The sequence below is a fragment of the Magallana gigas genome, chromosome 7 (genome assembly GCF_963853765.1).
Source record: "Magallana gigas chromosome 7, xbMagGiga1.1, whole genome shotgun sequence".
Taxonomy (NCBI): domain Eukaryota; kingdom Metazoa; phylum Mollusca; class Bivalvia; order Ostreida; family Ostreidae; genus Magallana; species Magallana gigas.
In genome coordinates this window covers 53,306,274-53,333,563 of record NC_088859.1, presented here as the reverse complement: position 1 = coordinate 53,333,563, position 27,290 = coordinate 53,306,274, and the positions used below count along the sequence as shown (strand labels likewise).

At 33.7% G+C, this 27,290-nt stretch overlaps 2 protein-coding genes across 7 annotated transcripts in view; one reads left to right on the top strand and one right to left on the bottom strand.

Annotated features, from left to right (window-relative positions):
* The first annotated feature begins 14,351 nt into the window (after nucleotides 1-14,351).
* LOC117684975 (spermatogenesis-associated protein 6) lies at nucleotides 14,352-18,553 on the top strand. The gene is made up of 7 exons (XM_034459199.2): nucleotides 14,352-14,529; nucleotides 14,813-14,950; nucleotides 16,086-16,134; nucleotides 16,648-16,817; nucleotides 17,154-17,606; nucleotides 17,792-17,880; nucleotides 18,159-18,553. Exons 1-6 carry the CDS (start codon nucleotides 14,488-14,490, stop codon nucleotides 17,873-17,875), a joined length of 936 nt encoding a protein of 311 aa, XP_034315090.2. The 5' UTR covers nucleotides 14,352-14,487; the 3' UTR covers nucleotides 17,876-17,880; nucleotides 18,159-18,553.
* A 1,027-nt stretch (nucleotides 18,554-19,580) lies between these two features.
* Nucleotides 19,581-27,290, bottom strand: part of LOC105341240 (lipoxygenase homology domain-containing protein 1) — a 43,889-nt gene continuing 36,179 nt past the window's right edge. For all 6 annotated transcript variants that reach the window (XM_066066293.1, XM_066066297.1, XM_066066298.1 and 3 more), the window contains 7 exons: nucleotides 26,428-27,209; nucleotides 26,058-26,221; nucleotides 25,545-25,637; nucleotides 24,924-25,056; nucleotides 22,048-22,202; nucleotides 21,603-21,760; nucleotides 19,581-21,444 (listed from right to left, as the gene is read on the bottom strand). In XM_066066293.1, coding sequence (XP_065922365.1) covers nucleotides 20,877-21,444; nucleotides 21,603-21,760; nucleotides 22,048-22,202; nucleotides 24,924-25,056; nucleotides 25,545-25,637; nucleotides 26,058-26,221; nucleotides 26,428-27,209 — 2,053 coding nt within the window. In that variant the 3' untranslated portion in view covers nucleotides 19,581-20,876. The remainder of the gene's footprint in view (nucleotides 21,445-21,602; nucleotides 21,761-22,047; nucleotides 22,203-24,923; nucleotides 25,057-25,544; nucleotides 25,638-26,057; nucleotides 26,222-26,427; nucleotides 27,210-27,290) is intronic.

Below are 27,290 nucleotides of genomic sequence, written 5' to 3'. Positions count from 1 at the left end.
ACATGTTTCTTCAATTATGTTCAAAATCCTTAGTTCAATAATATTATTTCTATATAATGAATCAACCAAAATTACAAAAAGTGTAGAGATTCTACAGTATGTTTAAAACGAATTATGCCAAGTGCAGCATCCAAGCTAGGCAGTTATTCAAAGAAGCAACAACAACTTTATCATAAAGGCGCTACTGTGTTGAAAATGTGTATGCCTGTGGCAGTTTTGTAGCAATCTGGCCTGACTATGTAAAGCAGCCTGCAAGTACGGGATTTTACATACCTCAGACGACGCCTGCAAGACTGAAAAATCACACTTTACAACATGGTATGAAATATTGTTTAAAACCATTTTCCATTAGCTTTATCTTACTGTCGGCTGACATCTTTCAAGTGTAATTTGCAGACATAGACCAAAGTTTTATTTGAAAATTGATAGAGACTCGGAAGTTATAACATTTGAGTTATAATGACTCGTCTGACATATCGTCTGTAATGGGAACATATTAACATATTTGTATCTGGATCCAGCTTGATAGAGATAATTGTTACAAAAGCGCTTACGTTTGAGTGTTCATTCTTATTTCAAATTAAATTTATGCTTTAGTAAATTTACAGTAAAAATTTCAGGTGTAGCATTCATGCTTGGTTGTTGTTCAGAGAAGCTACCAGCAGATCTATCATTTAGGCGCCAATGTGTTGGAAATCTGTTTGCTTGTGGCAATTTTTAGCGATCTGGTCTGAACAAGTAAAACAGCCTGTAAGTCCGGGATTTTACATACATCAGACGCCTGCAAGACTGTGAAAAATTACACTTTACAAAATGGTATGAATTTTTGTTTAAAACGAGTCGCACAAACTTTTTCTGACTGTCAGCTGACATCTTTCAATTATGTGTATGATTCTTGGTTCAAAAGTGTAATTTCAAAATGTAGCCTCAAGTAGTATAAACAAAAATTTAGAGATTAGTTTGAGTTATGATGACTAGTCTGCCAGGTTCAAACTATTTCACTCTCAATATTTTAACTCTAAAATTGAACGATAAAAATTAGGGCTTTCTATAAGAAGACGAGGTCCGAGACTTTACAAAACAAATTTTATATTGCATTACGTTTATCCTACTGTCAGCTGACATGTTCTTTCAATTATGTTCAAAATCCTTGGTTTAATAGTACGATTTCAATATAAAGATTCAACCAGTATTACAACAAGTTTAGAGATTCTAGAGTATGCTTATGACGAAAAATGTCATGTGCAGCATCCAAGCTGGGCAGATATTCAAAGAAGCAACAACAACTTTATCAGAAAGGCGCTACCGTGTGAACAATTTGTCTGTCTGTGGCAGGTTTGTAGCTTTCTGGCCTGAACATGTAAAGCAGCCTGCAAGCACGGGACTTTACCTACTTCAGACGCCTGCAAAACTGTGAAAAATCACACTTTACAACATGGTATGAAATATCATTTAAAACGTGTTCTATTAATTTTATCTTACTATCATCTGACATCTTTCAATTATGTATATAATTCTTGGTTCAGTAGTGTAATTTCCATATATTGACTAAGGAAATATTTAAAAATCTAAGAGACTCAATAGTAATAACATTTTGAGTTATGATGACTGCAAGGTTCAAACTATCTTACTCTCATGTTTTTACTCTAAAATTGATCAATAGAAATACTAATAAGCGTTTTCTATTGGGATACGAAGTCCCAGACTTTACAAAACAATTTTTATAGCTGATTGTCATTTGAAGAGTCTCATCTTTGGATGTATACATTAGAGGTTTTATTCAACATACAACAAACATTCGTTGAATGTTACATCTATCTTTAGGATTAAATTGATTTTTGAGTTGCTAAAAAGTTGCACCTAAATGTGACCTAACCTAGATGGAAAAATATCAAACTTAGAAATATGCATATTTAATTTTTTACGTTTTAATGACGAAACGCAAAGAAAATGGTTTCTTAATTCTATTGAAACTAAAATATTTCAAACATAAAAAATAATGAGGCGGAAAGACAGTTAATTGTTTGAGAACAATCTACTAGTTTGTTATTGTTGTTATCTTCTCAGTAGACTGTAGTAATATTTACTGCAACACTGCGTTACTGTTGTGATCCTCTAATTGTACTTATCCATTTGGTCATGAAATGTATGTGTGATTTTCTTTGTAATTTGTATCATTAGCATATACGCAACCAATATGTAGGTTTAGTGATCATGTCAACGGACTTTTAGCATTACACTGGGATACTATTGTTATCCTCTCAGTACACTGTATTAATAGCATATGATACTATTTAAAACGTTTATGGTCCTCTCAGTGGACTCTAACAATAGCATAACCAAGTAAACTAAGTAAGTAATAGAGAAACAAGAAGTAGTGTAAGTGGTTTGTTATATGTATCAAAATCAAGGACTTAACATTAGAAGCGCTCGTTTAGAATATCAACAGCTATTTTAGGGAATCGACAGCCATATGGCGTTCGGACGTGTAACAGCATTGCTTCTTTTAAAAGAAAGTATCTAAAACAGTACTATTTTACTATTTACTTACATTTTACAGATTATGATATCAAATCACTGTATATATATATATCTATTGCTGTGAGTGTATATTTGATGTATACTGTTTATTTATGTGTCTTATACTTCTTTTTATACAAATGTTTTTTACAGGATCACAAAGAAGACTAGTGCACTGTTACTAATTGGGCTATCTTGTTTAGATAAAAGACTTCATTATTATTATTATTATTATTATTATTATTATTATTATTACAGCGTCGTAATGTATAACCTTTTTAATCGTCTTTGGACGGTTACAATGGCACAGAGTACCAATCTGTAGCTGTTGTTATCCTTTCAGTAGACTTCATCAATAGTAACACTTTGAAGCTGCTGTGGTCTTCTCAGTGGACAATATCAATAACCTATTACTGGTGTATAACGGTTATGATATTCTCATTAGATTGTTTCAATGGCCTAGAGTACTAATGTATAAGGCTTGTGATTATTTCAGTTAAATCAATGAATAACATAATGAGCAAATGTGTAAATATGTTGATCCCCTAAGTAAACTGTACTAATACAAAACTCAATGGCAGATATCAATTGCTTTGGTTTGCCTTTCATTTGATTGAATCCATAGTAAAGGATACCAATGTGTACTAATTGTGATTCTTTCAAAACACATTAAAAATATCTAGGAATCTAATGTGAAAGTGTTGTAATCCTCTCGGTTCAATTTATCAATATGCTAATAGTATAGAGTACTTTTAACTGCTGTAATCCTATCAGTGGACTGTATCAGTTGTTTTGGATCCTTCAGATACTTATGTGTTACTGTAGTTATCTATCAGTTATATGTATGAAAAGTTAAAGGCATTGTGTATGTGTTGTGATCCTGACAATAGACTGTATCATTATCATTATTCTAAAGTACGAATGTACTACTGTAGAAATGACATGATCCCTCAGTTTGTTGACGGTGTCAATAGCTAGCATTAATTAAAAAACTGCTGTTATCCTTTGACTTGACTGTGCATATATCAATAAATTACAGTGCAAGAATATCCTCTAAGATGACTATATCATTAGACTTAGTTATTAATGTGGTGCAACTCTTTGTAATCGGTATCAATAGCTTAGGGCGCAATGTTATTATGTTGTAATCCCGTCAATAGACCTTATTATTATTCTGGGGTACTCATGTGTAACCTATGTGATCCTCTCTTTGGAGTGTACTAAATGCATAAGGTACTAATTAAAATGTTGTGTTTCTCACAATGGAGTCTATTAATATCTAAGAGTAATTACTTGATGTGATCCTCTAACCGAACGTAATCGTTATCATGAAAAAATGCTGTGATTTACTAAGTATCTTGTACCAATAGCAAAAGTAATTATGTAAAAACATTTATGATTCTCTATCAATAGATTAGGATACTAATATATTACCGTTGTGATCATCTTTGTAGACTGTTTCAATAAATTAGTGTACAAATGTGCAGCTGTTGTGATCATTTAAGTGGACTTTGTTTTTAGTTTAGGTAGCAATGTATAGCTGATACTAATGTGTAAATGTTGTGATTCTATCGGAAGACTACATTAATAGCTTTTGATACGTGTACTAAGTTGAAGCTGTTGTGAGTATCTCAGTGGAACGGTTCAATAGCCAAGTAAACTTAATGAATAACTGTTTTATTCCTCTAAGAGAATTCAGTCAATAGGACAGGTACTTGTCAGTAACTGTTATGACTCTTTTAATGCATTCTATCAATACTATAGAGAACTGATATGTAAGTGTTGTGATCCTTAAAGTGAAATTTATCAAACTTATTTTGTACTAACATGTATTTATTATGCTCTTTTTAGTTGACTCTATCAGTAGTCTAGGACACTTAGGTGTAATGGTTATATGGCTCTTACTGTACAAGGTGAGGTTGTGATCTCCTTGATTGTATCAAAAACCAAAGATACTAATGTTTAACACTGGTAGTTCTCTCGGAAGACTTAATTAAAGGCAAGATTTATATGTATATCTTTATTGGAAAGTAACTAATAACTGTTGTGATCCTCTCAGTTATATGTAACTGTATCATAAGACTTACAAATCAAATGTTTAAATGATGTGACCTCAAAAAGCTAAGGTCTTTAATGTGTATATGTTGTGATCTTTTCAATGTAATGTTGTGATTGATTTCCAGAAGGCTTATGCAGTTTTTAGAAGAAAAAATCCCCGATTCTATAAGATAGTACAAAAGCTATAGCCTATAAATACTGTGATGGTCTCGTGTAACTTTGTTAAATTGTCAAAAACGGTGAGACCAGTTGAAAAAAAAACGTGTACTGGTAGTATATAGTAATACAGTATTTAAAGCAAAGAAGATGTAAAATGCCTGTACTAGGACGGATAAGATGCTAAAAATTAAATTATTAACAAATCTGATAATTCAAAAAATTATTCACCACAAGATATGTTTAACATATCATCGATCTGTAGCCCTGAGATATGGCCGTTGATTGAAATATGATTCAAACTGGCGAGTAGGTATCAAAACATCTAACTAACGACGTTTTTCAAAACATGAATGCTTATTTTAAAACAGTTTGTCTGTGTTCCATATTTTTCTGATAAATGTAGTCTAAATAAGGACAAATAGACCACAAACCAATTTCAATCAACAAAAATGGGGAGAAATGACCAACTATACAATAAATACATCATTTTGTATCCAAATACTCGTCAAAAGTCAAAAATAAAGTTCCCTAAATTCGTGGACAAAGTCAGACATAGCATTTAATTATCTCACTTTGTTTTGGCTGAATGGCTAGGTGGTTAGAAAAGGAGACACAAGATATTCTTACATATCTAAGCTTTCTATCTTGTGGGTTCGATAACGCCAAAATTTTTGGCAACTTTTTTTAATCCTTTGATAAAATATTAACAACTGAATATAATTAGAAATTTTTCTTTTGCAAATATTATTACATATATTTAATTGAGAGAAAAAATTAAATTGCATTTTACGGCAATACTTAATGGGCATTTGCGCAATCTTTCCCCCTATCTTTTTAATTTGACAATAATAATTAAAAGTATGTTCATTGGATATCTGGGTATTTCCAGACAATTATTATGTCCCCGCTTTTAAAATTAAAGGGAAAGACTGACTAGGTGGTATCATTCTCTCTGTGTATATACCGAATTACGTATGTTATCCATCTAAAGTAAATTTTACAGATTGTTTTTCCTCCAGATATTCCAGAGTGGTAATCTGTAAAAGAGAAGCAAATGATTCCATACAGTTTCAAAGATGTATACGTGTATATGGCTTACGAAATTGGACGAAATATATCTGGTGCAGTTTTAAAATATATTATAAAATATCTATAAAAACCAGGAATTAGATCAGAGCATTTTGAATTTAAAAATGTTTTAGTAAAGTTACTACTTGACATTGTATACACGTGTAAAACAATGTTTTTTCAACTTAAAAAAAAAATGACTGAAAACTCCATTTGTTTTTTGCTTAAAACCCTTCATTAAAATAGAAACTTTCATGAATTTTTAATTTAAATTCACAATATTTTTACTGCATATTGATATCCAGGTAAACACGGGTAAATTCTACATGTGTCCCTTAAGAGGATCTCATAATTGCCCAGTAAAATATATAAGTGTTTGTTTTTGCGAGAATCCGTTCGGGAAATAAGACTAATATGCGCCTGATGGTTTACATTTAACAAAAAAAATATTCAAAAAGTGAAAATATCTTAACTGCATCTATTAACTGCATACGTAACAAACAATCAAACGTCGAAAATAAATTGCATTTTATTCAATCAGCTGCAAGTCTTCTTTTTCTGTCCACTACTCTAGACATTTAGCCAGTTTAACTTTATAATTTGAATTTTTTAAGAAACAAATGCAGGCTTTGAATAATTAAAGGAAAAAAAATAAACACAGTAAACTTTTTGTGTAGAAAATTTTGTTTGTTTCAGATAATCACAAACTCGAATATTCGGGTAAATAAAACAATTTATTGCAAGGGTTAAAAAACTTTCTTATTTGAAAAATAAATGACCTTAATGTTATTAAAAAAGTTAAATCTAAACACATTCCTTGAAAAACAGATTATTTATTTTCCAGCATTATATCAGCTGCTTTGAAAGCAGCAAGATATTGTAAGAATGTAAAACATTTCTGCATTTCCAAAAATCATTTGTATCTTATCAAATTGATTTTAAAAAACGAATAAAATATAATCTTTCTTCTGCTTTGAAAAATATTGAAGAAATAAAAAAAGGCACGAATCTTTTCGCAAAAATAGTAGAAAAAATATGATATCTTAATATTATAATTCCTAAAACAATTATTCATCAAAATATTTTAATCAATCAATTAATTAGTTATCAATAAAAAAAATCATTGATTAATGAATTAATTTATTAACCAATTATATAAGTTAATAACAATAGTTAACTCATCTGTTTGAAAAAAAAAATATCACTTAATAAATGTGCTTAGATATCTTCTTTGCATTAAAGCACACTCGATCCGCTCCCGACGCAGCCTTTTAGATCTGACCCACATTCAAGTCGGAAATGACGTGTTTTGTTCTGAAGTATATTTAGCAAACAATGATGATCACAAATAGATCTATCGAAGAAGTCTTGGAGTCGAATAAACTGATGCATTTATATAAAAAACTAAATAGAAAAAATTAGAATACATGACATATTAGCATAATTATTTTTTTCTGTGTGCTCCTAATTAAATCTGTCGATGCTGGTCATCGCAGGACACAATCAAATCGATCATGCATATTGCGATATTTATGCTATAGTTCAGCGTTCGACATACGTTTAAATTTAAACAAATAGTTACATTAGGCACACAGTGGTCATTCAACACATTGTTTAAAAAGGCCCACAATGATTATAAGTTGACCAAAACAAAGATTTCAATTAGTATTGACATTAATTGCTGGTAATAATAATCATTCAATAAATGAATAAATACTTATCGTTTAGAAACTATTTTAGTTTATTCTAAACAAGTGAAAATTCCTACTTAAAATAGATTTATCCCCCCCCTCCGATATGTAAATGAAAAAAAATGGTCAGTCAAGAATAAGGCCGGAGTGGTTTTCTCCCTTCGTTTGCCATTATGTGACACTTAAACTTAATGGCAAAAATTCCGTAAAAACTTCTTATCACATAGTGGCAAAAAAAATTGTTTAAGTTAAATAATTTTTTAATTAATTTTCTTCCTTACCAAAAATTATATGATCATTGCTTAAATTCTTCTTAACTTCCGATGTCATCATGAATTATTTCTTAAAAGATGCTTTTTCCCCATAAAATCAACCCTTTGCCTGTATGTGACACCTCAGACGGTTTGCCACTATGTGACGAGATTCGGTTATATATATATATATATATATATATATATATATATATATATACATACATTTCACAGATTGATAAATTAATGTAGTCTTGAAATAGAAGAAACGAGTAAATCTCTCAATCATTTTGAAAGATATACTTCTTAAGGTACCTCGATCAATTAACACCAACTTGAAGGCATACTAGTACTTTTTATGATATTACATAACAAGATGGCGATTTTACTGTATTGTCAAATTGTTTGTATGCCTAATCAATGTGGTTGTATATTGTCATAGCTCAGGGATTGAAGTACAATGCTTGTGAACCGTGGATCAAGAGTTCAAATCCGCTTGGGTTCACATCGACTAAACTAAATTTTAGAAAAGATTATTTTTTATCTAAAATTGCATTTGTTTTCGTCAATTTGACGTGTCATCAAGGCATACTAGGGCTTTAAATTGACATTTCACAAAATTATATAGGGAATGATTTTATTATTGAAACCCTGTTAATGCGACCGAGAGATAATTACATTGTAACAAAAATTTGAATCTATTAAAGAAAATTACATAATGGTAAATTATGTGGTAAAAGTGTAACCGTCGTCTGATGACATTCGTTGGATATAAGATTATTTGTGGTTTAAATTGAGTTACTAGTATTAGTTTTCTAAAAATTCAATGGAAGGATGAAAATATTTGCACTTCAGAATTTTAATTCCACCAGGCTAACAATATTGTGCATCCGTAAACGTACGTTGCTAATCGTTGACTTTATTTATCAGGTCATTTTAAAGGTAAATCTTTACTAGACCTAATAGGTAAAGAAACGAAACATCCTATCTATAGTGTTGTAAGTCAATATACGGCTATCTGATGTCTCTGTCCGATATATTCACTGGATAACGCTAACAAACGCTAACAAATGGGGCTACAGTTGATTAAACAGTGTTAAACGTGGACCGTTGTTTCGTCAGTAATGATGCCCCCGCTGCTGTTGCACGCTGCACGCTCATATAACAGATAACAATTAAACCTTTCGTTTAAGGAAACGTTCCGTACAGGCAACGGACTTTGCAGTTTGTGGAAATGAACAACAATGCATGACGCTTTAAACCGACGAGACAGTTTGCTAACGGTTGTGTACTACCGGTACAAGCAGCCGTTTACCGGATGCGTCAGTTCGGTTTATTTTATTCCTGACAGTGTCCTGCGTCCGACTTTTTCTTTAGGGTCCAACAAGTTATACATGTAGTACGTAAGACCTAAAGTAGTATACCTTTAACTTCAATTTCTCTATTTATTTCCTTATTTTCTATTCAATTTTTTTACATGGTCCCATAAAAGTGGGGGGCCAACTCCATGTTAATTCAATTTTTTTGTATGTAAATTAAGAAAAATCTTTACTGCGCAAAAAGGGGGGGGGGGGCAGTATTGGACGTTAGGCCTAAAGGAATTACAGGGAAGAACTGCGTGGACTCAGTACGAACAGCTGCTGTGGCTACCATTCCTGTTTTGAACGAATGCTGGTGAAAACGTACCCAGGAGAAAACGTATCCAATTTATAGGGTACCTTTTCTCCAGGAGAAAACGTACCTTATGAAAATAATAAATAATGGTTTTCACATATATTCTTAAAAGAAACAAAATAAAATATACCATGAACATTTGTATCATTTGTTGCTGTTGTTCTTAAATGCATACAATAATTTGTAACATACACATACACGAACATGGCCTGAGCATTTTAATTAGTCGACAATAAATCCACCATAAACGGAACCGTTAAATAATTAGTTTTTTATTGCAATCTCATTTGGAGAACTAAATGATGAGTATCTGAAGAAGTCGATATCGCGTTTTTTAAAACATTTTTTTAAAATTATCTATAAAACAAAGTTGCTTTAATGAAACCAAGTCCAAGTCTTTTAAATATTTGTTTGATTCATATATATGGAAAGTGCTAGGAGATGTAACATTGAACAGTCAATTTGCTTCCGACGCCACTGACATGTATAATGTGTGGAGATCATGCATATTGTGCAATATCACAAATCCGGAACAAGTTTATAGACAAAAAAATTTTAAGCTAGACCTAATGTGTTAAAATTTTCGTATCTTATGACAACATGTAACATGAAATTGCTGAGAAAATTGTGTATTTTTATAACAAAGATATACGAGGTAGTCTGTCCTCCATGAGTTTCACTTTGTATAACTTTTTCTTACTCTATAACCCTTATATTAATATATGTTTACCTCTGACCAATTTATATGTATATTTTAATGTTATTTTTATCCTCATGTACCATATGTTTGAAATGGTTTTGAGCGAATAAATAAACTTGAACTTGAACTTGAAATTTAAATAAAAAAGCAATCTTTCTTGTATATTGGAAGACTGTGTGCGATTTAGATTAAAAAGTTTTCCAAAAAAAAAAGTGAGAGAGTGAATATTTTTACCTCATGCGCGGGGAGGCAATACATATTGTTATACTTTCATGTTAAATACTGAAATCTGATTGGTTAAGACGCAGTTAATAATATTTACTATTACCCTCAGCGTTAGCAACGCACTTGGCAACGGGTAACATTAAAAAATGTTACATGCGCGAAAATTATGCGCGTACGGTTCGCTGTAGAATTCACGTTATTCCTATATAAAAGCAGTAAAATTTTCTTAAAATTTTTAAAAAAGACATTCAGTATAACAAAATAAATAGTGCCTGTTTGGGAGGGTAACAGTTGAAATTGACACCCCTAGAAAACCATTGTCAACCGACGCGAAGCGGAGGTTGACAATGGTTTTCGAGGGGTGTCAATTTCAACTGTTACCCTCCCAAACAGGCACTATTTATTTTGTTATACTGAATGTCTTTTTTAAAATTTTTAAGAAAATTTTACTGCTTTTATATAGGAATAACGTGAATTCTACAGCGAACCGTACGCGCATAATTTTCGCGCATGTAATATTTTTTAATGTTACCCGTTGCCAAGTGCGTTGCTAACGCTGAGGGTAATAGTAAATATTATTAACTGCGTCTTAACCAATCAGATTTCAGTATTTAACATGAAAGTATAACAATACATAATAATAACTGCTCAGGTATTTAATTAATCATCACTATAATTAATATCAGGGGATCTCGCATAGAGACACTCAAATCGGTAGTTCAAGTTCAAGTTTTTTATTCCAAGAGACAAATGTCTCATAGGTTATACATATGAACATATACATATTAAATAAACAGTAAGAAAAACAAAGTGTACATAATCAATTTGGATAATTCACATGGAGAGTTCGTTGCTTGTTTGCATGATATAAATATTTACCTAAATTACACAGTTCTTTAGTATTAGAGGTAGATAATAACTGTATAACTTTATAGACACTTGGTTTTCGGGAGTAGTATTTTTTAATATACTTATCTCTTAAACTACAAAGTGATGGACAAATAAGTAAAAAATGGAACTCATCTTTAATTACATTTAAGTTGCAAGATTAACATTTTCGACAATCACGTGTTAAATTATCATACCTCCCTGTTTCAATCTTTAAGTCACGTGAGGACAACCGTAAGCGTGTAATTCATTAATTTACGATATTTTACATGAATTGGTTTCTTTAGGTAAACTTGTAAACAAAAATGATCAACAACGTGTTTATATGATATACATTTTGATGCATTGCTTATATCGTTAACAACATTTTGTTTAAAGACATCACACATTCTATTAAATATAATATCTAAAATAACAGACTCTTTCATAGTACTTTGATATAAATCGGCTAAGCCTAAGATGGACAATTCTTTCCTAATATTTGAAATCCATATGTCATTATTTTTCACCATGTCTTCGTAGCATGCTTTTAAAATACAGTTTTTACTGTTTCTCAATTTAAACCAGTATTTAAAATTTTTTTGTTTCCTGATTACCGATAAATGAATAATTAAAAGAAATAGACTGATAACACATTATGACAGGTCATTCGTACTAAAATAAAAGTTGCTACAATTATTATAAAGATATTATTCATAAAATGAATATATTTCTATACATCTATGCATTGAAATATGCATAAAAGCAGCATTTGAAAATGATTTAAAAATATTAAAAACTTTAAATTAGTATAATTATGATTTTCATAGGGTGCGTTTTCTCTTGGAGAAAACGTACCCTAGAGATTGGGTACGTTTTCCCCTGGGTACGTTTTCTCCTGATAAGTTTTGAACTTACTCAAAACGTTCTGCTAAATAGAAAGGACTTTGTTCAGACCTCCTTAGACAAACACGTGTATTGGACTCTTTAGAATACAAAAATGACAACAAAAACATGGGTGGAGATAATTAACAGAGAGAGAGAGAGAGAGAGAGAGAGAGAGAGAGAGAGAGAGAGAGAGAGAGAGAGAGAGAGAGAGAGAGAGAGAGAGAGAGATTTTGAAGTGGCAAATTAACTTTTACAATTTCAAACTTTGAAAATTAAAAAATTAGGTATGGTTGGTTATGAGGAGACCATATGTAGTTTTGAGATTTTAAGATTCATCAATTCAGGGAATTCCATATTGGACATGGTGATAAACATGTATTGTAGTCTCATGTATAAACTATACAGTGGTTCAATATATAAATATGAAAGTTTTAAGGGAGTCCATCCATAACTAAGGTGAATTTAACAATTTTGATTGATCTATACTACATCAAATACATAAAGCTATTATGAAGCTGACATAGACGATGTATGTATGTAGTCAATTGAATGAACTTTGTGCACTTAAAACTTTTTAAAGAGTTGTCTGTCCTTTAGGAAAATTGAAAAAATCATTTTTTGAAAATATGTATGGTAAACTATGAGTAATTTTAGCATATTCAAATACGGAGAAAGCTTTTGCAACTTTTTACCGAGAGAAATGTGAGAAAATTACTTGTACTAAAGAGATATATTTAAAAATGCATTTTTCCTATGTTAACTTCAACATATGTAGTAGTTACCCCATATAATATTGTTGGTTATGTGCAGATACCCGATGGGCGTGGTCATAATGACACGAGGGAGCGTAGCTCCCGAGTGTCGTTATGACCACGCCCAGCGGGTATCTGCACATAATCAACAATATTATATGGGATAAGTTACTTGTACCATAGTTTACGATTATTCATAATATCTTATTATCATAGTAATATTTGGAGTGCATTTGCCTCTAAACAATACGGTGCCAATGCGTTGGTCTTTATATATGTACATTGTACTGCGTGAATTTCCAAAATGACTTTCTATCCCCGACAAAGATTAATTATTCTTCATTAAAAAAAAAAATTATAGCCCTAATGAATATATCGACTTCTCATTGTTAAATTTTTATTTCATAATCATTCATTTTCCGACTTATAGTATCGATATTTGCTTCAAAGAAGTAAACTTATTAACACAATTTCATATGTACGAACCGTAAATTGTGCAATGCTTTTGTTTAAACAATTAAAATTAAATCTAAATTGATGAAGGTAATTAGTTTTTAAAAATCGTATTTGATACTCTGTATCGATGTATGTTTTTGAAAGTGGCTGAAAAAAACATGTACATATATATTTTGATCAAAATCAATCAATAAGCAAAAAAAAATTATTTGAGAAATGCATGCGGCGAAACCGTGAATGGTTAATGTCGAATTCGATTGGCCACCGCTATTCACTCTGTCCACAAAACAAGTTTTCTATTCAAACGCTTTCCTATCACGTGATTGACTTTATATAAAACCTTTAAACGGGATACCCCTATTTCATTTAACACGCGTTTCTCTGCTTGTCCAAACACATGGAGAGGAATATTAAGATGGAGTCTTTCTGACAAAGCCATTGCCGATAATGTTTTGTCTCGAGCTAAAAATGAGATTTATTCGACGAACTACATGTAAGTTAGTCGAGTCATTTATCCGTTTTGAGTTTTGGCAATTTAGATCTGGAGGAAGCTCTTACTGTGGAATATTATGGACGCGCTAAAAACAACTTGTTGATGTTGTTTTTTCTCGAGATAGTGGGCGGAGTTATAAAAAAAAGTGTTGGGTATGTACATATAACCCACACTTTTAACAATAGAAAACTCGCCAAGCTATGGTACAAGATAAATTTATTAAAATTAATTTTTCTTAAAGATTACAAAGGTGAAACTTTATTATTTAATAAACTCCTTAATTCACACTAAGATTTTATTAGTGATCAAACTTGCAATCTATTAGATATGAAATATGATAGTTATGGATGGACTACCTTAACTACAACAATGTGTTTAAAGGATAGGGAACACTGACTTAGCGCCAGTGACTATATATGTGTATATATATTTAAAAGGACTGCTTCCACTCATCCACCCCACCAATAACTGAATTGTGAACACACACAGAAAATCGAGTGAAAAGGTCCAAGCGCGGAATTTTCATATATTTACAATACGATTTAAATGCCTTGACAAGAGTAAGAGCGAGTTGTTATTGCTGAGTGATCCGCGGTGTGCGTCCTTGACAACAGCGATACTGGGGAATCCTACCTGGGATATATATCATATATCGTTCACAGCAGCAGCCACCCGATCAAACAAAATGCCGCGCGTTCGCTGTGTCGTGGACTTGAAACTGAAAGCTGTAAGTTTAGGATGTTTCTTTTTCTTGGATTCTGAATTATAAGCATGTCGATCAATATGCTATAAATAAATAGTTGTCACTTTTGTAGGTTACGCATTTGTGTATTTAGTGTCCTGTAAAGTGTTCATAGAATCGCTTTATTACATGTTGTAACTTTCAATCAAACGAGATACAAACGACGATAAAAGTAATTGAATATTGCTATATTTGATAAATAAGTCTGAACACGCCATTTAAAAACCATTTTTGTATCGATCGGCCTAATGCAAGTGACATATTACAGGTGAAGGCGCCAGGTGTGTATTTCCTGAGCCGGGAGGACGTTTACCTGAGCGTCAGTCTGTTTGGACACAACAAGAGGACCCGTCTCTTGACTGCAGACTTCCCGCTCTACGTGCAGCAGGAGCTTGTGTTTGATAAGGTACTCCCCCGGGGTGTAGTGGGAGGGGGGGGGGGGGGTATCTGATACCATTACTCCATAAGTACTATTCCTGTAAAAATACTCTATGAGATTTGAAATGTCGATTCTGAATTTACTTAAAAAGTGAGGCTCAAAAGTAACCCTGTTTTAGTTTTTTTCCAACCCCAAGCTAGCTTCTGGGCCAATTAAACTCAATTTTCATACCAGTCTCAATTTTTACATTTTTACAAAATAAATACAATAGAGTGAATAAGTGAGACTGGCTTAAACTTAGATGAGCCCAATTTGAATATCACATGGAGCTATATTTTATGATTTCTAGAGAGGGCTATAGTTTTCATCTCTAATACACAGTTGAAATTCCAAATCTGCCTGCTCAAAGTTCATTATTGCCCAGCCATTGGCTGTGTAGTCATTTAAGAAATAAACAACGATTATTTAGTGAACATGGCGTTATGAATAGCAATTGCTCTGTTGGCATATTCCATGATGCGCGCTAGCGCATCATGGAAAATATGCCAGCAGAGCAGTTGCTATTCATAACGCCATGTTCACTAAATAATCGTTGTATATTACTTATATTTGCATTCTACCACTCGCAAATACCCTGTATTAGCCTAGACCTTGACAGTTAGCTATTGCATCAAAAATAAACATTCAAACTGCATGGAAAAGTATATGACGTCAGACCTTTATGACGTCATAGTATACAGACGGAGCAATTGCGATTATAGAAAAATAATTGCAGTTCCTCCCTATGGACTTAGAGTGGGAAAGAACAATGCATATGCAAATATATACATTTGGTCAGACAGTAAACAAAAGGTCCCCTATTCAAATCTAGTGCTTAAGTCACTAGATTTGCCCTTGGACAAGAAAGTTTAATTATTTGCATATTTAGTCTCCTGAGCCCTTTATGCATGGGATGGACTTATAGTGTCCTGGGCAGTACCTAGTCATACAATGATACATTTGGCATCTCTGATGCTTTGATGCTGGATATGGTACCAGCAGCATATCGAGTCCCAACAGCTTAAAAGTGCATAATATTAATACAGCCTTATAGCTATCAATTACTGAGCTTCCAGTCATGATCTGTATAAAGTTCTCGTCAATGTTGTTTGTTCTGTTCCAGACCTACTACTCAGCAGTGTTGTCATCTGAAGTTTTGGACCGTCTCCGAGGTGAGAACATTCTTTATTCTGACAAAATCAACATTAAACACTGTATGGCAATGTTATAGAATGCCGTCATTATATTGATTTATTGTACACTACAGAGATTGACTATTATGATGATCATTTATATGCCGTCATAATATTGATTTATTGTACACTACAGAGATTGACTATTATGATGATCATTTATTTGTTCCTCTTATTATCACCATTTCTGTCAACAAGTGTATATTGTCCATCATTATAGTAATTTGTTAATTGGGTCATTTTGTTAAGAACCATGTGCCACTGGTATATCACATGATACAATGATTCTGTCTACAGATGAGATCACTGTGTCTTGTTGATACGAAGGTTCCATCAGACAAAATATACCATGCATACTTGACACAATGTATGAATCTGTCCACAAATGAGATCAATGTCTTTGTCTTGATCGGTATTTGGTACAAATTTTCCATCAGACAATATATACCATGTAAACATGACACAAGAAACAATGTATGATTCTGTCAACAGATGAACTCATTGTGTTTGAGCTGGTACAGATGTCTCGGTACGGAGGTTCGGTCAGACTGGCCTCATACTCGGCTAATGCCAGGGACTTCCTGTTCCCGATTCCTTCCAGATCCCTGTACCATTCCTCGGAGATCCGAGAAATCCCTCTACGCAGACTCATTGACTTCCCGGTAGGTTGTCTTCTCTCTGTGTTGTTACTCAGTTTAATGAAAACCTTAGCTCTATGGGTAAAAACTTTAAATGATTATAATATATTTATATTCATGTTTACAAAAGAGTAATGTGATACTAGATTTAATCTGAAATTATAATTTTGACAAATTATACATTGTCAAGCATTTATATATAAGCTTGGTTTGTCAAATATAACACATTCAGTATCTAAAAACACAAAAATGATTACCTGTAGAAAATAAGCATATTTATTGGTACATGACTAATGAAGTACTTATAAGTACTTTGATTATTGGTACTATTGAAGCACCATTCATGTATTCTCTCCGCAGGGTGAGAATCCTATATGGTTGGAGTTTTCATCTGTAACAGACATCACAGAAACTGTTCTGCCAGAAGTGGACAGTGTCCTCTACAAGTCGTCACTGTCCAGCTCACCTCTGTACAAACCTTCCCTCACTGACTCCTTGGCGTACAAACCCAGACTGACCGACTCCCTCCTGTACCGGCCCTCAATGACAGACTCCCCCCTGTACCGGCCAACAGTGACCGACACCCTGCTCTATAGGCCCACCGTTCCTGAGAGGTATGGATTACGTCCCCTAACAGCCTCGGAGCGGCTGGATCTAGAACGGACTGAACGAGCTTTAGAGCGCAGCCGATCCATGGAAAAACTGGAACTAGAACATCTCAGGGCACTCAACAAATCTCGGGAACTCGCCAAGCTGGAAATGGAGTTAGAAACAAAAAGACGCGAGAGATTGGCTCGGGAACAATTAGAAAATGTGAGTATATATATAACACTGATACAATCATGTTTTTCATAATCTGAGAATATTAACACCTCAATGTATTTATTACAAAGCCTCTCTCACTTTCATCATTATGATAAACCTTCAATGGATAACCTGTATTTTAGTCTCCTCTCAATAATCTCTCTTTATATAATGGTAGCACACCTCTCTTTCAGAATCTGAGACGATCCCAGGCACGGTACCTTGAAGACTTAGAAATGGATAAACTTCGAATGTCCCGGAGATACATGTACCTGTAGAGCAGGTACTAATTAAGTCATACCAGGTCTACCTGAGTATTTTCAAGGATTCCTTGTATACAGATGTTTATCTCCCATTGAGTTCACTCACAGACATATTACAGCTATTCTGTCCCTCTTGTTTTTGTAGTTATATAATGTCCACAGTTTATGAACATTTACATTTTGATGGACTGGAATAGATATATACATGTATGTGTAATGAATACAACATATCACAATCTTGCCTGCAGTAAAATACGTAAATTAGAATTAAGATATCACCATCTCTCTTTATGTTTAGGAGTAATGAATACGGTCCAACACTAGCACTGCTGCTACTGGAGATTTAGCTAGACAACGAAGAGGTCTGTGGCAGCTAGAACCTATAGCGACTCCTGGCAGACCTAGTTCTTAGTCTGTCTGTCCGACGTCACAGACTGTAGAGGTCTCTGTGTAGTGGGCAGGGACGGACAGACATCATTATAGACCAGCATTCTTCCTTTTCTGTGTAGCTCGATCAATGTTGACCCCTAACAAATGTCTGTATCTCAATGACTATATATAGCAAGTGCCCTGTTGATATTATATCTATTGGTAACACATGCAGTTTTCATGAGATTTTTCATCATGTACTTAATGTATCATAACTGATTTACTTTATTTACACCACCTGGATGGTAATTGGTACCTATTTAATCAATGCTTCATATACAGAGTTATTGTACTTTGAAATTTAATTATTAATCATTTACTCAATTTTTTTGTAGCACAACACAAATGTTTTGTGATAGATAGCTAGAAAGTGCAATATTGGTCCCAATATTTCAATTTACTAAGATTTCTAGAGAATTGTTATTTTTGCCTCATTTTTTGTTACTGCTTGTATGAAATTTACTGTATTAATTGATATTTAATTGTTGATCTAATTAATATTTAGACTATTAATAAATATTGTGTCCTTTTTTCATTACATCGATTTTATATGACGATGATAATTTAAGATATTTGATTAATTTACCATATGGCTTTAATAATAGCAGCTTTTTGTTGACATTAAGATTGAATGCTCTCCCATGACACAATCAAAGGTGTCTTTATGACAGCCAATTCACAACATACTCAACATTCTAAAATATTCTCAAGTTGCAAAAGCTAAATCTGCATATATACTGTTTATACAAATTTTGTATGTTTATATTTATAGTAAATTGAATTGTTTGATTGCTATTGACTAATTCAAACTTAATTATATATTCTTTAACTCATTAGCAATTAATTCTAGCAGAAAAATAAAAATATATAAATATTAGATTTTGAAGAATATGTTGTTTTTTTTATTCATTTCACAATATATGACATATCTTATTTATTTGAATTTACATTATTATTGACCTTAATTTAAATCATCATAGAAATAAAATCACTGTCTTTGTCTGTAGAAACAAATTTAATAGCTACAAAATATACATGTATAAACTTGGTTGGACAGTTTACCCAAACTGTGAAGCGGTTTGTAAATCTAATGCATACTTAACTGTTCCAACCCACCTGCTAGGTTCTGTAGCTATTGAATATATTCCTTATAATTCAATTTTCTATCATCAAGAACAGAAATTTGGATGCTTTTGCTTCATAAATAACAATAAATTAAACAAAATCAAGATCTATCCAATAAAATACAAGTAGTATGTTAAAAGCAGATACAAAAAAGGACAAGACTAACTTTGTTGTTACGATATGTTTTAATATTCAATAATGTTAATTTAGATATACAGGTACATATATAAACCAATTACAACAAAATATTGGCACGTTCAACATTTTTCAGTTGGTCTATCTACAATGTAACATAATTTTATATCATTGGTAATTCAGGTGTCACTAATCAAGTTATAAGACTAGCTATCTAAAGCAGACACTGGTAGAGTAAAAGCAACTACGGTACACTGTTAAAAATCATGGTGGTCAATATCATTTAGACAAACCTGGTAACTGTTAAATAAAATATACTAAATCAGTAACAAAAAGATGATTGATTGACCTGCTCTTTCTACTTTTAAAATAATCACCAGTAATTTGTCATGCCAAATAAAAAGTTCTATCATAAATAAAAAATAAAAAAATTATAATTTGTTTCTATATAATTATTATACATGTAAAAGAGTCTACATTTTATACTTATAAATATATATGAGTACATGCACATATGCAACATATAAAAAAGGAAATTATGTAAACCTACACAAGTACATGTATATTGTATAAAAAAATAACAACAAATATTTTTAAATAGGGTAAGTTGTATAAATATTGTAAAGATGATCTAAACTGGTGGTCTGAACATACATATACTAAATACTGTTGATTATATCTTTGATACAGAGATCATCTGATATGTGCTATTTGCTACATGTAAAATGTACCAATACAGTAAAATTTCTAAAACTTTCGTTGCTATCACAATTATTAAATATATCACAGACATTTTCTTTAATAACACATTACTGACTAATGAAAGAAAAACATGTAGCACTGGAATGTTAAACAGAGTGTTCTTCATTGACCATACAGGTACTATTATAAATGAAGTAAATAAACTAGAGTGTAGCATTGTAGATAACATGTGGCAAGAAAGATGAAAGTAAAAGTTGGTGGGTGTGAGGAATAAAGGAATGGCTTACAACAGATATGTCATTTGGCACTAAATGTTTGTTACATATTGTGAAACAAGACAGAAATTGCATAGTGAAGTGCTGGTAGTTCAGAGAGAAGTTTGATGGCATCTGTCATGGGAAGAGTAGAGCCCATTATCAACAGTTAGCAGGTTGCAGTGTAAAGAATCTCGCCGACAGATTCTATATATTACTGCATTCTTCCTCCAGCAATCAGTACACTTGTACCCGCTACTTCAGTAGGACCCTCTTTACTGGTCGAATTATAATGAAGCAGATGGACATATTGTCACTCAGTGCTGCTTGTGGATCCATTCATTCTCTCGATAAGAATCCTTGTGGTTGGTTTAATTCTCCTCTCCCTTATCCTCATTTACTTTACTGGGGTCATCAGAGGGTGTTTTAATTCCCTCACTGCCTACATTGGTATCCTTTCCATTTGTGTCCTCATTAGCCTTATTTTGGTCCTCCAATGAAGCTTTGTTTTCCTCCCCACCTTGCTCATTCCTTTCTCCATTTTGGTCTTGAGATTCACTATTTTGCTCATTACTCGGTGATTTACCGTCTGTTCTGTCTTCATTCAGTTCTCTATTGTCTTCAGATTTATTCTCCATTACTTTATTTTGGTCAGCATTTGATGTAATGTTTTCTGTTTGATTGGGGTCCTCATCCTCTCTGTTTTGGTCCTCTTTCCCCTTAGTTACTATGTCCTCCATGCTCCTGTTGGTGTCCTCACCTTGTTTATTGCCTAGGTCACCATTAACATCACCAGTGTCCTCTAATTCCTCATTGCTCCTCTGGGTGTCCTCCACTGTGTTCAGGTCTTGTTTTTGTAGGACCGAGTTCTCTTTCTCCATTCTGTCCATATAGAGCTCCACCTCAACCACCCCATAATCCTTGTCGTCCTGTAGCCAGCTGTCAACAAAAAGTTGAAAGTGATTCACTCAGAAACAGACTTCCTTACTCTCTTTTTTCTTAAATAAAGTAAATTCCCCCCCCCCATTTCTTTTAGCTTTTGTCCACTTTTCTAAATAAATCTTACGTTAGGGTAAAAAGTACAAGCTCCGTCTTACCTGCCATAAGTAAAGATGTACTTGTGCTTGGCGTCTGCTCCCTCTTTGACAGACACTTTTTCCAGGAACCAGGCTGACTCCTCACCCTTCCCATCATGCCCTATGATGATATTTTCCAATCTTCCAAGATCAACAGCCTCCACAATGAAAGTGTCCACCTGTAAAGATTTTAAGATTGGTTCACAAACCGCATCACATTTAGAGCAGGGATCACTTTTTATACAATGAGCAATGACAATCTTGTTGGAGATATTGTGTCACAGTACTGCAACATCAAATGCAAGAGTTGCAGGATTTTTAGGGGTAAGACCTTAAATTCCTTGGTTAGTGTTGATTTGTTTGGTGTGGTTAGCCCCAAGGTACTACCATAAACCAAAACATTGAAGCCTTTCCCTGTTTTGATATGAGTGACATATTCTTAACAATCATTAATCAAGTGACCTACTTTTCCTGTTCTAAACTTTTTGTTCTGTTCCTTGTTGTTGACAAGGTAACGTTTCCCAGAATCCCCTAGTGTACCAAACAAGGTGATGTGAACTGTGGCATCTGTCCCAGAATTCTCTTCTGTTCCTGTCTCCACCATTACCACATAGTGGCGTACTGAAAAAACAAGCCAAACACACATCACCAGAGAGACTTATCAACCTGGAGATATAAAAGTAGGAATAAATGTAGGAATTACATTATGAGAAAAGTACCGGGTACATCGCATCAATGTATTAATCAATCAATTAGACAATGATAAGAATTTAAAACAACTCATGAAAAATATTTAAATATGAATTTAATATATTTTCATGCAGTGTAGGAAGGTAGCTGCAGGACTGTAGCTCCCGGTTTGAAAAAATTCGGATGGACGACCTGGGAGCTACAGTGCCTCCCATAGTAAAAAACTGCAATTTACGGCGCACAAAAAATTGCGCTAGTTTTGGACTTATTAACCTTATTTTCACACAAATTCTGCAAAAATAATTAGAACCATTAAATTCTTCAGCAAATTTACTACTGATGTCGTCACTTTACTTGACTCAGACTTTCTCTTAAACATGATAACCGACCTCGGAAAATGATGTATGTTAATTTACGTCGAGATCAAGAGTCGCCATTTTTAAATGTAAACAAACTTGCACCACTTTAATTTACAGGGCTGGGGATGTTGTTTAAAAGAATATCAGAGGCAAGTGAAGTAACAATATCTTTAGTAAATTGTCCGAGGAATTTTTTGGGATTAAATATTTGTACAGAATGTGATCTTAAATGAGATTAATCAGTCCAAACCTAGCGCATTTTTTTGTGCGCAGTAAATTGCAGTTTTTTACTATGGGAGGCACTGTAGCTCCCAGGTCGTCCATCCGAATTTTTTCAGACCGGGAGCTACAGTCCTGCATCTATGTAGGGAGGATAAAATATGTTATGAACAAAAACAGGTATGTTTATTATGATAATGCAAACTGTTCATTCATCTTAAAAATTTAAACTGTCAAAAGTGGACTAATTACTCCAAAAGGGCCTATTTTGTACAATAGTCATATTCATGATGATATGACCTCATGCATGAACCTGATATTTCTTCTCATAACAGTTATGGATCAGGATTTGAAAAGTTGGATGAGCTGATAAATCGAAGGACAGACTAAGTGATTCAAATGTCAAACTATTTTAATTTTTTATCCAGTTTTTAATTGCAGGATAACAGGATTAAACTTTACAGGACTCTTGATGTTACTGATCTGTTACAGTGGGTCTGTGAGTATCTTTGGTCTGTTACAATGGGTATGTGATTATTAGACATTTAATTTTGTTGGTCAGTTACAATGGGCTGATTATAACACACTTGATTTGTTATAATGGGTCCATAATTAAGGCTTTAAATTTCATAGGACTGTTCAATGGGTCTATGATTATTAGACATTTAATTTCATTGGTCTTTTACAATGGGTCTGCGATTATAGGACAATTGATTTCATTGGTCTGTTATATAGGACAATTGATTTCATTGGTCTGTTACAATGGGTCTGTGATTATAGGACACTTGATTTCATTGGTCTGTTACAATGGGACTGTGACTATTAAACATTAAATTTCATAAGTCTATTACAATGGGTCTGTGATTATAGGACATTTTATTTCATTGGTCTGTTACAATGGGTCTGTGAGTATAGGACACTTAATTTCATTGGTCTGTTACAGTGGGTCTGTGAGTATAGGACACTTGAATTCTTTGGTCTGTTACAATGGGTCTGTGATTATAGGACAATTTATTTCATTGGTCTTTTACAATGGGTCTATGATTATAGGGCAATTGATTTCTTTGGTCTGTTACAATGGGTCTGTCTCTATTAGACATAAAATTTTTAAAGGTCTATTACAATGGGGCTGTGATTATATGATACTTGATTTCATTGGTCTGTGAAACACAATATCTAATTTCACTTAATGATACATCTTACTTTTTATCATTTTTGCAATAATACCACATTTTCATATTAATTTTAATCTCATTTAATATCTCTCTCTCTCTCTCTCTCTCTCTCTCTCTCTCTCTCTCTCTCTCTCTCTCTCTCTCTCTCTCTCTCTCTCAGCAAAGGTGTGTTGCATAGAGAAAGCATTCTGTTCAACAAGTATTCAAAATAGCTCTGCAGAAACACACAGCTACTTTTTACTCCCACAATTATTATATCATATGACAGACTGCCCTTAGGTGATCAGTAATAATTTATTCATAATTTATTCCAAGGGACTCTCTCAGTCCAAAATACCTGCACAGAACTTTAAAACCCTGTTGATAGCATTCATAATGAGTTGATTTCAAGGATATTTAAGGATAGAAATTAATGGACAGTTGTGAGACTTTTATATAACATGTTAAACACAGATGTCTTTTCTTAGCAAGTTCAAAAGCTTCAAGGTCTCAGTGATGATTGAGAAAGTAATTATTATTATTATGAAATGTGAAATTTCAATCCAGGTATTATCAAAACTTAACCTTATTATTTATAATAACAGTTTGAAAGTAAAATTAACAAGGCTACATACAGTTATCATGAAATGCAATCAACCAACACCCATTAACTCTTTAAATCTGTGTAGAGATAGAAAGGGGAAATTGTTCCAAATGTATTAGATATGATTAACAGTGACTATAAATCAATTCTCAACTACTTCTTTTCATTCTTACCAAATCCTGACAGAAATGTTAAAAAAGAAAAAGGTACACATGTGTTTACAAAAAAGTAAAACATCAAAAATACAGTATATTGAATGATGGTAAAAACTGTTAATAAACCACAGTTTTCAACAGAATCCAATATGTTCACACACCTGGCCAGAAATCGTGGGTGTTATTTTCCGCAGGTACCTCCACTGCTATATCTCCATACTCCCCAGTAAACGACAGGAATTTACCAATGTGGAACTCGTATTTCTCACCTGACTTCAGGTCATGTAAAACCAGCTGAAATCAGTTAATGAGAAATTGATATGGATTGAATGAACATTGAATCAAATTTTACAAGAAAATCCAGCCATTACCTACATGAATATATAATTCTTGTGATCATAATTACCTTATCCAGCCCCCATCCAGTGGGGGTATGAGGATTATCATAATTACCTTATCCAGCCCCCATCCAGTGGGGGTATGAGGATTATCATAATTACCTTATCCAGCCCCCATCCAGTGGGGATATGAGGATTATTATAATTACCTTATCCAGCCCCCATCCAGTGGGGGTATGAGGATTATCATAATTACCTTATCCAGCCCCCATCCAGTGGGGGTATGAGGATTATCATAATTACCTTATCCAGCCCCCATCCAGTGGGGATATGAGGATTATCATAATTACCTTATCCAGCCCCCATCCAGTGGGGGTATGAGGATTATCATAATTACCTTATCCAGCCCCCATCCAGTGGGGGTATGAGGATTATCATAATTACCTTATCCAGCCCCCATCCAGTGGGGGTATGAGGATTATCATGCTCAATTCGGATTTTACGGATCCCTCCTAGTTCTTCAGAGTCAAAGTTTACCTAAAAATATATTTATACAGAATGAGTTTAACATATTGTAAGTATTGATAATCCAACTCCTATTTTGATTTGCTTATAACTTAACATACTGGAAAGGAACCAATAAATGCCTTGCACATGGTAACATGTACTTTGCCTAATTTTACCTCATCAGATACTGTAAATTCCTAATTAAACGCGAGGAATTAATATCCGCGTAAAATCGCGAGAAACATCCTTCGCGGATTTTAAAATCTCGCCATTATTTTCTGAGAGTTGAAAACTATAAGAAATAAGGAGAAAAGTTCAACATTCGCGATTTTATATTCTCGCGATTTGATACAAACCAGAATTAACGCGGAATTAAGTACTCGCGTAATATAAGGAATTTACAGTATTGATATCTGGTAGGAGGGGGGTTGGAATTACTCCATAACTTACCAGAAACTCGTCAGTCTGTCCAGGCTGGAAGTAGCCCTTGTCTGGTTCCCCCAGACTGAGGGGACCAGAATTCCCTGCGTCTCCATACACAGTCAGGGTCACATGATCATTGGTCCCGCTGCCCGGAGCTGACATTGTTGTCACAAAAACTTTCACACTGCCTTCTAGATTAAAAGTAATCATTTAATCTTACACCCAATGATAATTATATTGAATTGGTAACAGTATTAACATTATAATAAAATCTAAAGATGTGGGCATATATATACGGTGTATGTATTGTAGGCATAGGGGAGAGCATATCTTGAGGGTGAGAGGGGAGGTGTGGCAGGTTCGTGTCAATTATCATGTAAAGGTAGGGAAAGCATACCTTGTGGAGGGGGTGAGATAGGCTTGGCATCTTCCTCCGTTTTCTCTGCTTCTTCTGTCTTCAGTTCTGCCTCTTTGTCTTGGGATTTCTCTAGATTTTCTGCACTCTCCCTCTCTTGTTCCTCCTCCATTTTGCTTTCTTCCTCTGGTTTGGTGGAGGTTTCATCTGGTTTACTCTGAGATTTTATTTGTTCTTCACTTGATTCTTCAGGATTGGATGCTAATTTGTTGTCACTAGGTAAAGGTGAATCTGTTTTATGTGGTTCTGGTGATTTTTCTGGCTCAGGCATTTTCTCTGGTTCTGGTGAGACTGGTTTTTCACTGTGAGGCTCTGGGGATTCTGGTTTGTCTGCTGGTTTGGAACTCTCCGTTTTTGGAGATTCTTTTTCATCTGATACCACTGGTACTGGAGATACACTGTCCACCTTGTCTCTAGGGGTCGGGGAGGGAGTCTTTGTATTTTCTTGAGGTGTGGGATCTGTAAGTTTGCTCTTTTCCCTGGGTGTTGGGGTAGGAGTTTTAGTTTTCTCCCTTGGAGCAGGAGTGGGTGTCTTTGATTTTTCCCTCATTATTGGTGTTGGAGTCTTTGTTTTTTCTCTAGGTGCTGGCGTTGGAGTCTTCGATTTCTGTCTGGGTGCCGGGGAGGGACTTTTAACTTGTTGAGTGGGGGATGGGGAGGGACTTTTGACTTGTGTGGGAGATAGGTCCTCTTCCAACAGAGTCTCATCAGACAGTAACAGGGTTCTCTCAATCTTTCCATCTTCTTCACCTTCATCAAGCCAACTGAAACAAACGAATGATCAATCAAACTCACACGACTGACCCCAGACAGTTTAATATCTTTAGGCATTGACTGTTTGCTTG

Coding starts and splice junctions, on each gene's coding strand:
- LOC117684975 (XM_034459199.2), top strand. CDS start 14,488: ATGCCGCGCGTTCGCTGTGTCGTGGACTTGAAACTGAAAGCT. Junction 14,530..14,812: donor TGGACTTGAAACTGAAAGCT/GTAAGTTTAGGA, acceptor GACATATTACAG/GTGAAGGCGCCAGGTGTGTA. Junction 14,951..16,085: donor AGGAGCTTGTGTTTGATAAG/GTACTCCCCCGG, acceptor GTTCTGTTCCAG/ACCTACTACTCAGCAGTGTT.